At 38.6% G+C, this 12,466-nt stretch overlaps 1 protein-coding gene across 1 annotated transcript in view; it reads left to right on the top strand.

Moving 5' to 3' along the window:
* Positions 1 to 12,466, top strand: part of SPON1 (spondin 1) — a 316,933-nt gene that overhangs the window by 81,088 nt on the left and 223,379 nt on the right. Inside the window, exon 3 of the mRNA XM_033204547.1 lies at positions 5,262 to 5,395. Within this exon, the coding sequence (XP_033060438.1) occupies positions 5,262 to 5,395 (134 nt within the window). The remainder of the gene's footprint in view (positions 1 to 5,261; positions 5,396 to 12,466) is intronic.

The raw sequence follows: 12,466 nt of genomic DNA, 5'->3' as shown, positions 1-12,466 counted from the left end.
TGTTGAAATATTCTGAGGAAGGAGATATTATATTGTAATGATATTTGTGCTTTTAAAAGGCCACTGTGGCTTGTAGTATAGGTAACAAATTGGAGAAAGATGAGGGAGTATATAAAGATAGTTAGAATGATTTTACATTAGTTCAGAGAACAAATGACGTAGCTTAGCCCAGGGTAATAGTAAGAATGGTGGTAGATGTTCAGGAGATATTTGGAAGGTAAAATGGACAACATTTAACTATGGAAGATGAAGGCAAGGAAGAGCCAAGGGTGACCTCCAGTGTTTCCGACTTGCACAATTGGAGTAGGACCAGGTTAGAGGGAAGATGGTTAATGGTTAGGTTAGTTATTAACAGGGTAGATTTGAGATGTTTCTGATATATCCCAAGGTAAGTGCAAGTAAAAGATAAAGTTGGAGATACATGGACTCAGAGAAGCAGCCAACACTAGAAATATAAACGAATGAATCATCTATACAGAGGTAGTAATTAAAGCCATGAGTTGGATGAGATCACCTACAGAGAAAGAATCAAGTCAGAACAGGAGAGGGTTTACAACTGAGCCTTGAGCAATTTCAAATTTAAAGGCCAGTAGTGGAAGATGAGCAGCCAAAGAAAGTAGAGAGAGTGGATGGGGGAAGTTAGGGGAGGGCACCAAGAAGGAGCTATGGCACAGAAGGCAAGGGAGGAGAGCCAGTTGAGAAGAAGGACTATATAGGATCCATTGGATTAAGCATTGCAGAAGCTTAGCTAGAGTTATTTTTGTAGTGCAATGTGGCCTGAAAATACAGAGAACTGGGTTGAGGAATAAGTGGGAGGTGAAGTGAAGACCGTAAGTATAGGTACCTTTTTCAAGTAATTTGATTGTGATGAAGAGAGAGAGATAAGACCATAACTAGAGGGGGATGAAGGGTTAAGTATGGTCTCAGCTTTTTAATTGGAGAGATTTGAAAGTGCTTAAAAGACGAATGAGAGCAATTCAGTTGGAGCATAAATTGAATCTGGAGAAGAATAAGGAGATAATTGTTAGAGTTGGGAAGAAGGGATGGGACCAAGACAGTGCAGTATTAGTAAAAAAAAAAAAAAAAAAAAAAAATAGTCTAACAGAGCAGTGGAATGTAATAGAAAGCCCAGAAATAGACCCACACAAATATAGTCAACTGATCTTTGACAAAGGAGCAAAGGTAATATAATAGAGCAAAGAGAGTCTTTTCAACAAATGGTGCTGAAACAACTGCATATCCACGTGTAGAAAAAAAAAGAGAATCTAGACACAGACCTTACACCCCTCACAAAAATTAACTCAAAATGGATTACAGACCTAAGTGTAAAATGCAGAACTATAAAACTCCTAGAAGACAACACAGAAGAAAACCTAGATGACATTGGATATGGCAGTGATTTTTTAAGTACAACACCAAAAGCATTATCCATGAAAGAAATAATTGATAAGTTGGACTTCATTAAAATTTAAAACTTTTGCTCTGTGAAAGACACTGTCAAGAGAATGAGAAGACAAGCCACAGATTTGAAGAAAGTATTTGCAAAACACAAGTCTGATAAAGAACTGCTATCCAAAATATGCAAAAAAAAAACCTCTTAAAACTCAACATTAAGGGCCAGGTGTAGTGGCTCATGCCTGTAATTCCAGCACTTTGGGAGGCCAAGGCAGGCAGATCACTCGAGGTCAGGAGTTCAAGACCATCCTGGCCAACATGGTGAAATCCTGTCTGTACTAAAAATACAAAAATTAGCCGGGTGTAGTGGTACACGCCTGTAATCCCAGCTACTTGGGAGGCTGAGGCAGAAGAATCACTTGAACCCGGGAGGTAGGGGTTGCAATGAGCTGAGATTGTGCCACTGCACTCTAGCCTGGGCAACAGAGCGAGACTCTGTCTCAAAAAAAATAAAATAAGATAAAATAAAAAACGGCTGGGTGTGGCAGCTCACGCCTTTAATCCTAGCACTTTGGGAGGCCAGGGTGGGTGGACCACTTGAGGTTAGGAGTTCAAAACCAGCCTGGCCAACATGGTGAAACCCCATCTCTACTAAAAATACAAAAAAATGAGACGTGGTGGCGGGCTCCTGTAATCCCAGCTACTTGAAAGGCTGAGGCAGGAGAATTGCTTGAACCCGGAAGGTAGAGGTTGTAGTGAGCTGAGATGGTGCCACTGCACTCCAGCCTGGACGATAGAATGAGACTTCATCTCAAAAAAAAAAAAAAAAAAACACCTCAACATTAAGAAAGTGAACAACCCAAATAAAAAATGGTAAAAGACCCAAACAGAAACCTCACCAAAGAAAATATACAGACAGCAAGTAAGCATATAAAAATAAAAATATGTTCAACATCATACCTCATTAGGGTGTTACAAATTAAAACAATAATGAGATACCACTATACATCTATTAGAATGGACAAAATCCAACTCAGTGACAACACCAAATCCTGTGGAGGATGTGGAACAACAGGAACTCTAATTGTTGCTGGTGGAAATGCAAAATGGTAAAGCTACTTTGGAAGACAGTTTGGCAGTTAAGTCTATATATACTACTACCATATGATCCAGCAATTGTGCTCCTTGGTATTTACCCAAATGAACTAAAAATTTTATGTCCACACAAAAACTTGCACATGGATGTTTATAGCAGCTTTATTCATAATTGCCAAAACTCAGAAGTAACCAAGATATCCTTCCGTAGGTGAGTGGATAAACTATGGTACTTTCAGACAATCAGATGTTATTCAGTGCTAAAAAAGAAATGAGCTATTAAGTCATGAAAACACAGAGAGGAAACTTAAATGCATATTACTAAGTGAAAGAAGCCAATCTGGAAAAGCTACATACATACTGTATGATTCCAATTCTATAACATTCAGGAAAAGGCAAAACTGTGGAGATAGAAAAGATTAGTGGTTGGGAAGAACAAGGGATGAATAAGAAGAGCACAGAGGATTTCTGGGCCAGTGAAACTATTTTGTATGATACTACAATGGTGGATACATCTCATTATACTTTGTCAAAACCCATAAAATGTACAATACCAGGAGAGCAGCATAATGTAAATTGTGGACTTTGAGGGATAATGATATGTTAATATAGGCTCATTGATTGTAACAAATGTATCATTCTGATATAGGATGTTGATAGGAAGAGTGTGTGTGTGTGTGTGTGGGGGGGGGGGGGTGAAGGGACAGGGAATATGTGAGATAACCCTGTACTTTCCACTCCATTTTGCTGTGAACCTAAAACTGCTCTAAGAAAATAAAATTTATTAATGTTTTTTAAAAAAATGAAGTTAGATCCCTACTCTATCATATTAAAAAAATAAATAAATAAAACAAACTCCAAATGGATGGAAGATCTAAATGTGAAAGGGAAAAGTATAAAGCTAATGAAAGAAAACATTGAAGAATACCCATATGATCTCAGTTTCTTTAGGCAAGATCATAAAAGTGCTAGCCATAGGAGATAAGTTGATGAATTTGACTAGATGAAAGTTATTTCTGTTAAATGAGGAATTCCAAAGGTAACAGTAACCTCTGGGTGCCAGAAAGGAAGAGATATGTATAAATAATGAGGTATTCATATCTAGAAAATCCCCAAAACAACAAGAAAAAGACAATAAAATCCACTGGCAAATATTTTGAGTAGACAGTTTGCAGAAAGGCAGACCTGATAAATTTGTGAAGATGATCAAATATGCTAATATTGAGATACTACATTATAAGCATCAGATTGGAAACAATTAGAAAGTCTGGTAATAACAAGTACTGGTGAGGATATGGGGGAAATTAGGAACATTAGTACATAGCTGATAGAATAAAAGGTATAGCTATTCTGCAGTACTTAGTGAAATTAATATGACTATACCCACAACTTAGCAATCCTACTACATTGTCAGTCTTGCTGAGAAACTGATCACAAATACAGCAGCATGAGGTTCTTCATTACATCAATATTTGTGGAGACAAGGAACTAGAAGTCAGCTAAGTGCCTCTCACTGGAAGAATGGTTACGTAAAATGTGATCTATGCATACAGTGGAATACTAGGCAACAGTCATAAACAAATTACATTTACATGTAGCAACACTGACATAGCTCAAAAAAGCATAAAGTTGAATGAAAGAACCATTAAAACACAAAACAATTCTAAGTAATACACACACACTGAGAACACCACACATTAAATACTTAGGAGTGAGTGCTAAGTAGAGGAGGAAAAAAGTAGGATAAAGAGTATAAAGATAAAAAGTAATAGAAAATGGTCTTTGCTTTGTCCAGTGATACAATTACATGATAAGCTATGGAGTTTGAGTGACTTCATTCCTTTTGTCTGTTGTCCTAAAAAGGAATTTTTTAAAGTAAAATAAATACAATATAGATATAATAATTTAATAAGATTGTGTTTTGAAGATTAATTCAGATAAAGCACTTAATGCCTAACACATATTAAACACTCAATTAATATTATCTATTAGTGCTATCAACACTATTCATGGTCCAGCTACTACCAATCCATTGGAGTTGGCACTTAAAACCAATTGGATTTAGATTATTTTTCCCCAAAAGATCCTTTCAGGTCTAATATACTAGAGTTCTGCCAGAGGGATAGACAAGTACCACAGGAGGCCCAGAAGCAACAGGCAGGAGAAAAGCTGGAACATCCTTGGGGAATGGGAAAGGCTACCATCTTGTTTGTAGCATCATAGGAAACTTTGATGGTTAATTTGGGAGAATACTGATTAGTAAATATAATGCACAGATTAAAGAAGTAGGAACTGCACTAGTAAAAAGTGCTATGAAGCTGGGAGACTTTATATACTTTGCTATACTTCCTCTAAAAGGGTGTTTTAACATTTTAAGTTACAAAATTGTAGCTGAGTTACAAAGTTTTGCTATATAGTGTTTGATTTGGAGTACCCCTTCCCCATCCTCCTCCTTCCCCAAAGTGGGACACAGGTTGTTCTACTGAAATAAGCAAGATCATCACCTAGTGGTTAATTCTTCAAAGTGCTGACACAAGATTTGGTCCCAGAGAGCAAAGATGTGCCCAATCCATGTCCTCATACAATGTTAATTCATTCAACAAGCATTGACTGGGACTTTATGCCAAGCACTATTCTGGTGCCTGGGGATACAGAGTTGCTAACACAAAATGACAAGTTTAAAAATAAAATTAAGGAAGTACCAACTTAGAAGCTTAAGCGCCCTCTCAAAATGATGTTGCATGTATTTATTTCCCACTGGTTTTCCGTAGATCATAGATGAAGAAGAAACACAATTTATGAGCAATTGCCCTGTTGCAGTCACTGAAAGCACTCCACGGAGGAGGACGCGGATCCAGGTGTTTTGGATAGCGCCACCAACAGGAACAGGCTGCGTGATTCTGAAGTAAGTAAACATGGAATCCTTCCCTGCAGTTTATCAAAGACTTTGTGGTGTGATTGCAGGAAAAAACAAAAGTTCGTCACTGAGGATCAGAAAGTTGCATCATCTCTCTGCCCTCCCTTATCTGAATTCTCAATAGCACCATAGACTATCATTGGCTCCATAAAGATTCATTTGCTGGAATCTCTGTTCATCAAATAGGATGTTTTCTCCTGGCCACCCTGTCCTACTAGAGATAATTATATTAGGGCTGGTTAAGAAAAATTACAAACCAGGTGAAGATAATCTTTTGACTTTTTCCACCTGGAATTTGACACTTTTTTCTTTTCTCAGAGCATACAGCACCTAGAATCCTTAAACTATGCTTAGGCTGCCCTGAGACCCACATGTGATCTCCATTAGCCCTGAGCTCTGCTTTATGATGCTACCTTCTTCCTTGCCCATCAAAATGGCCCTCTGGTGCCACTTCCTATCTTGCTTCTTGACCCTCCTTTCCGTGAATTATAATAGGTGATAAAAGGTATTAACCAGCCAAAACAGTTTTCCTCTGAAAGGTAGTGTTGTCTCAACCTGTTATCTCCAAACTTATGTGCCACAAAATGATGGTTTGGGAAATGGAAATAGATGGGCAGGAAAACAATTTCCGTGGTCAAATGTTTGCAGAATGCTATGTACTAAATACCCTTCTTACAGATTCACAGCACTAACATAATGAAGGTTTTGCAAAGTCCTGGCAAAAAATAAAAATCTGCTTAATTTGGTTTCACCCAGTATTTTCCAAACTTACTTGACTGTAAAGCTCCTTTTTTATGGTGACATCTATTAACATTCACAGTTTGGTGAAACACAGCCATAATTTATTTTAAATAGGTTTGAAGTCCTATATGGAATGATGCTTAGAATGTTAGGATTTCATACCAGCAAATTAGTCATGGATAGATGGACATGGTTCCAGTCCTAGCATCCAGAAGTCACTGTTTTTTTTTTAATGGAAGTAGGCACTGAGACCTTCCCAACAGTCTCTTTTTAAAATCCTCGAAGGTCTTATTTATGTATTTGGTTCATTTGTCAAATACAGTCATTTTGACACACTTACAACTGTGGTTAACTCCAGCCCACCCCTGAGGAGATGGTGATAAGAAAGCCCACCTAGGCATTGCAGTCCCTGTAGTTCCTAGACTTCCATTGTGCTTGGCTTATGGGAAAAACCCCACAGAGTCTCTGAAGCATCTGTCCATTGTCCAGACTCAGCCCTGTCGTTGTCTGGCCTCCCTTTGCTGCCATCTGTCTGGACATTATTTGTTTCTTTCTTAGTTTAATGAAAGCTGAGCATCCTTCCTCAGTTTCCTTGAGCAGTTTGGCTCTTGGAATTAATCTACACTGGTCATTAAGAAAAAATCAGTAGAATTTTAAAACATGAAATCGTGTCTATAAATGTCAATATATAACATGTCTAGGTATCTAGTTAAAATGTGGGAGATGGCCTTGTGGAAATGAACAAAGACCCCTGAAATGAGAACAGAGAGTGTGTGTTCAGAGCCTGTTGTATAACAAGGGAGTCAGCTGCCATTACTAGCATTTGGCAAAGTCTCAAAGGCAGGCAGAGGACTGGGAAAGCCTTCTAGTGAAAACAAGAGAAGACTGATTGGAGGTTCCTTGGCATGAGGAAGCTGGAGGCAGGCTAACTACAAGTGGAGCATCTTATGCGATTGGTTTGGAGGGCATATTTGGCTTTCTCTGGTTAGTTCTGAGTTGAAAGTGGGGGAGGTGGTGAGGGCAAAAAATAGAGCGGTTGACAGTTCCTTGGACAAATCCTGATATTCTGTGTCGATTGCTGGGGCCCAGAGACTGGAGGTCAGAGTATTATGGTCATTGGGATAAATGGCCTTGCTATTGTCTGTTAGTCTATTCACTCTTAGCCCAGAGACTGGGTTCCCAGCTTGGCCCTCAGTGCCCATCCCACTACCCATGACAGCCCAGTGGCTCCACAGAGCCTGGAGCTCTAAAGAAAATGGGTTGAAAATGTCAGATCTATGTGAAGAGTCTTCCTGCTCTAAAAGCTCTTATCCCTCTGGCCCAGATCTCTAGTTTTCTTTGATTTGTTGTTCTTACAACCCAGAAGCATTAGATCTTTTTGGTGGAAGCCAGAAGGGCATCTATTGTTTACTCATTAACAATCAATGTATATGTACATATGTTTATCCATTAACAACATGTATGGCTTGTTCATTCATTCATTCTTCCAACAAATGCAACTGAGCTTCTATTAGCCCAGGCATCCAGGATATACACAATGGAGGTATGTTCTTGACCCTGGAGGTTCTTACAAGTCAGATAAGGGAGAGAGAAAAAGTCAACCAATGTTTTCTGTGTACCAAGAACTCAGCGCACATCTAGCAGGCTTTGTCTAATTTGATCTTCACAGAAAACTACTCCCATTTTACAGAGGAGGAGACAGGCCCTGGGGAAATTAGGCAAGTTTTTTGAAGTCATGAATCCATTTAACATTAAACTCCATGTTCTGCCTTTCTTTTATTTATTTTTTCTCTGAAGGAGTCCCATATAAGCTAACTATTTATTAAAGAAATAGTAATTGTATGGGTAGGACATAAATGCATTCACATTGTAAAATTTCAAACAATACAAAAAGTAGTGAAATATGGAATAAAGAAAAAGTTAAAAATCCACGGCATCTTAGCCGGGCTCAGTGGCTCATGCCTGTAATCCCAGCACTTTGGGAGGCTGAGGCAAACAGATCACTTGAGGTAAGGAGTTCGAGACCAGCCTGGCCAACATGGCAAAACCCCATCTTTACTAAAAGTACAAAAATTAGCTGGGCATGGTGGTGCGCACCTGTAGTCCCAGATACTCAGGAGGCTGAGGCAGGAGAATAACTTGAATCTGAGAGGTGGTAGTTGCAGTGAGCTGGGATTGTGCCACTGCACTCCAGCCTAGGTGACAGAGTGAAACTCCATCTCAAATAAATAAACAAACAAATAAATAAATAAAATCCATGGCATCTCTCTCAATTCCAGTTTTCTACACAAAGGCAACAATAGAATCAATTTGGTTTGTATGCTTTAGACTTATCTCTGCTTTTACATTTACGAAAATAATCATAGAAGTACATAGTTTCATTCCTGTGGGAATTTAAGGTTAAACAAATGGTATCATGTTATGCATAATGCCCTGAACTTGAATGGTTTTTCACTAAATAAGATATATTAGAGATATGTCTGGGTCAGTACATACAAAGCTACCTCCTTTTGTTTTTTAACTGCTGCATGTCTATGGTATGGATGTTAATTATTCCAAAGTTAATGGACATTTAGATTGTTTCTGGTGTCTTACTGTGACAAATAATGCTATGATGAATATCCTGATACTTGCCTATTGAGCAAATTTCCAAGTTTTTATCCACAGTAGATGCCAAGAAATGGGATCATAAGGGATGCACATTTGTAATTTTATTAGATGCTGCCAGATTTTTCTCCAGAAAGCTTGCCAACTTAAACACTCTCCCTGACAGTGAACAAGAGAGCCTAAATCTTTACTTGCTCAATGGCACTTGGTATTATCAATCTTTAAGATTCATAAAGATTGTGTGAATGGCCCATTCATATTCTTGTCCATTTTTTAATAATCTGTCTTTTAAAAATTGATTTATATGGCCAGGTATGGTGGCTCTTGCCTGTAATCCCAGCACTTTGGGAGGCCGGGGAGGGAGGGGGCGGGGGGGGGGGCAGATCACCTGAGGTCAGGAATTCGAGACCAGCCTAACCAATATGGTGAAACCCCATCTCTTCTAAAAATACAAAGTTTAGCCAGGTATGGTGGCAGGCGCCTGTAATCCCAGCTACTCAGGAGGCCGAGGCAGGAGAATCACTTGAATCCAGGAGACGGAGGTTGCACTGAGCTGATATCCTGACACTGCCATTCAGTCTAGGGGACAGAGTGAGACTCCATCTAAAAAATAATAATAATAAAAATTGAATTATATACATAATTTTGTTTTAATATATACAAATATTATATTTAAAATATAGCTTATAAAATGTTTTTATAAAATAATTTGATTTATTTAGAATATATTTATGTTTAAAAGTGATCTTTAGGTAGTACAGATAATGACACTTCGTTGTAAATTTCAAATATTTCTCTCCACCTTTCTTTTAACTTTGCTTATGGGTGTCTAATTAGTCAAAAGTTTGAAATTTTAAGTAATCAAATGTATCCATCCTTTCCTTTATGAATTTTGATTTTGTCTTGTTCAAAAATAATTTTCCTATGCCTAAGGCTATAAATATATTCCCATATTTTATAGATTTTAAGTAAGTGTAGGTCTTTAATCTTCCTGGAATTTAATGTTGTGAATGATATGATATTAATAAGCCACCACAGAAAATAGGTGGCATGCTCAAAAGGAGGTGCCAGAGGAAAGTTTAATAAGGGTCCGTTTACAATGGTGGGGGCAAAATGACAGTGAAGGAGGGCTATACAATCCAGGCCTGAAGAAGCAAAAGGAAAAGGCAGAGAGGATGGGGTAGAGAGGACCACCCCTTTACAGGAGCTAAGACCTTTGGTTAAGGAAAGCAACTGGCCTCAGGTACCCCAACCCTACCAACCCTACTCCTTTCTCTAATTCCTTGTGGGCTCTCCCTTTGGTGTGGCTCCAACTACAGGAACATAGAGCCCATATATATAATCTTTACGGAGTATTCTCAGTCTTTAACTAGGGGGCAGAAGAGTAGAGCAGGTATCTAGAGGAACAAATCAAAGATACCCACCACAGATGGGAAATTGAAATCTACCTATTTTTTCCCCAGATGGGTAATTGTCCCCCATCCACTTATCAAATAGTTTATTCTTTCCTTGGTGGGCTGAGCTGCTACTTCATTAAATGCAAAATTTTTATACAGGTCTGGTCTGTTCTGTTGATCTATTTATATATTCTTCCATGAAACCCACACCATTTTATAGCATAAAATGGTTTGAAATGGTTATGTTTTGATGGCAAGTCATCGCTCGTTAATCTTCTCGTTCAAACTGTTCCTGGTCATCCAAGCAGATTTCTAATTCCTGACAAATCATAGAATAAATTTGTTGTGTTTGATAAAAAATCATTTTGGGATTTCAAATGGCTTTGCACTGAAATAATAGTTTCTCAGAATACATAAGATGCATTCACAGTCAAAAACATGGAATGTTCCATATTTATTTTGGTCTTTTGTATCCTTCTTAAAATTTTGTAATTTTCCTTCATTTAGATTGCATATTCTTGAGAGGCTTTTTCCTCACATAGGTAATTTATAGTTTTATGTCTTTTGTGAATGGGATCTTTGTCTTGTGCTTTCTAATCATTGATCCCTTCTGTTTAGAAAAGCTATCGATTTTTGTACCTTAAGTTTGAGTTTGGATACTGCTGCACTGTCTTGGTAGTTCTAATGGCTTATTCTTTCATTCTTTTGGGATTGTTGATGTAAATGATCATATCTTAAAATAATGAATATATATATATACACACATATATACATATACCTTTTGTTTCTTTCTTATATTTTAGTTTATTATCTAGCACCTCTAGTACAGTATTACATAGTAGTATTCATGCTTATTCCAGATTTTAATGGGAACACTATTTTACTTTTAATTGTAATATTCAGTATTACAGGTTTCAAATCAGTGCCTTTAATCAAGTTGAGGAAGACCCTTTATTTAGCTGAGAAACTTCCCTTCTTTAATCAGGTTGAAGGTGCTGTTTGGGAAACCAACCAACCAGTATGCCATGGGCACCTACCATGCACCCAGAGTATAGCAGGCATTGAGGAAGATTCAGGGTATAAACAATGATCCTGACTTTCAAAATGCTTTCAGTCTCGTTGTGATATAAATTAAAATATTTATGCAAAAGCTAGCAAACCCAAGACAGACATTAATGGGGGACAAATTAAACATGGTAAGAGTTCAGAAAGGAGATGAATGAGGAATGGAAAAATCAGAGCCTCTTGGAAAGGTTAGCAGTTACATCTTGAAGACAGTGTTAGGGTTTGGGTAAAAGGACAGAAGGGAAGAGGTTATTCCACGTAAAAGGGGTGGATAAAGTGAAAACTGAAGTGAGAGCAAACATGGCAGCCCTGGAAGACAGTAGACAAACTTTTCAAGATTAAAAAGCCTTTGGGGGCCGAAATTCATTGCTAAATCATAGAGTCCCTCCAATACCAACAGGAAGAGATTGAACTTGATTCTAGCGGAGTTGAGGGAGCCATTAGTAGGTATTAAACAATGGACTGACACACTGGGAGGAATGTTCATCAAAAAGTTAGTAACGATGGGCTGGGTGTGGTGTTCATGCCTATAATCCCAGCATTTTGGGAGACTGAGGCAGGCAGATCACCCGAGGTCAGGAGTTCGAGACCAGCCTGGCCAACATGGTGAAACCCTGTCTCTACTACAAGTACAAAATTAGCCAGGCATGGTGGTGCATGCCTGTGATCCCAGCCACTTGGAAGGCTGAGGCAGGAGGAATCGCTTGAACCCAGGAGGCGGAGGTTGCAATGAGCGGAGATCATGCCATTGCACTCCAGCCTGGGCAACAAGCACGAAACTCCATCTCAAAACAAACAAACAGGTGAGTGAGGATGCTTAAATCTGGCAGCAAAGTTCAGGACAGATAAAAAGGGGGATACCAACTGTGCTGCAGAGCCCTCACTTGTCAAAAGGAGCATTTGTGTTGCATTTGAGTAATATTCCTGGGAGAAGGCAGCCTAGTAGATAAGCTGCACAGACTGATAAATGTCTGTAGATGACAGCTCTGAAGCCCACGTGGCTGGTTGTGTTCCTTTGCCCAGGAGTGCTGGGAAGGAAAATACATAGCAATTATGACTTTCCTTTTGGCACAAACCTGACACCATTTCCATTTTCCATTTGGATGCAAAGCTTTGTACATTTCTAAATTACAGACTTTCCAGGCAGCCCTCCTTATAGCCTTCTCCCTACGAATGAGTGACCCAGCACTTAAAGTTTCCCTGGCATGTTACAATGCTGCAAGAATGCTGCACGAATGCTGCAGACCAT

This window comes from Trachypithecus francoisi, unplaced genomic scaffold (assembly GCF_009764315.1).
Source record: "Trachypithecus francoisi isolate TF-2019V2 unplaced genomic scaffold, Tfra_2.0 Lachesis_group8, whole genome shotgun sequence".
NCBI classification, from domain to species: Eukaryota; Metazoa; Chordata; class Mammalia; order Primates; family Cercopithecidae; genus Trachypithecus; species Trachypithecus francoisi.
Note: the sequence above shows the minus strand (reverse complement) of the source record. Positions and strands in the feature narration are given on the sequence as shown.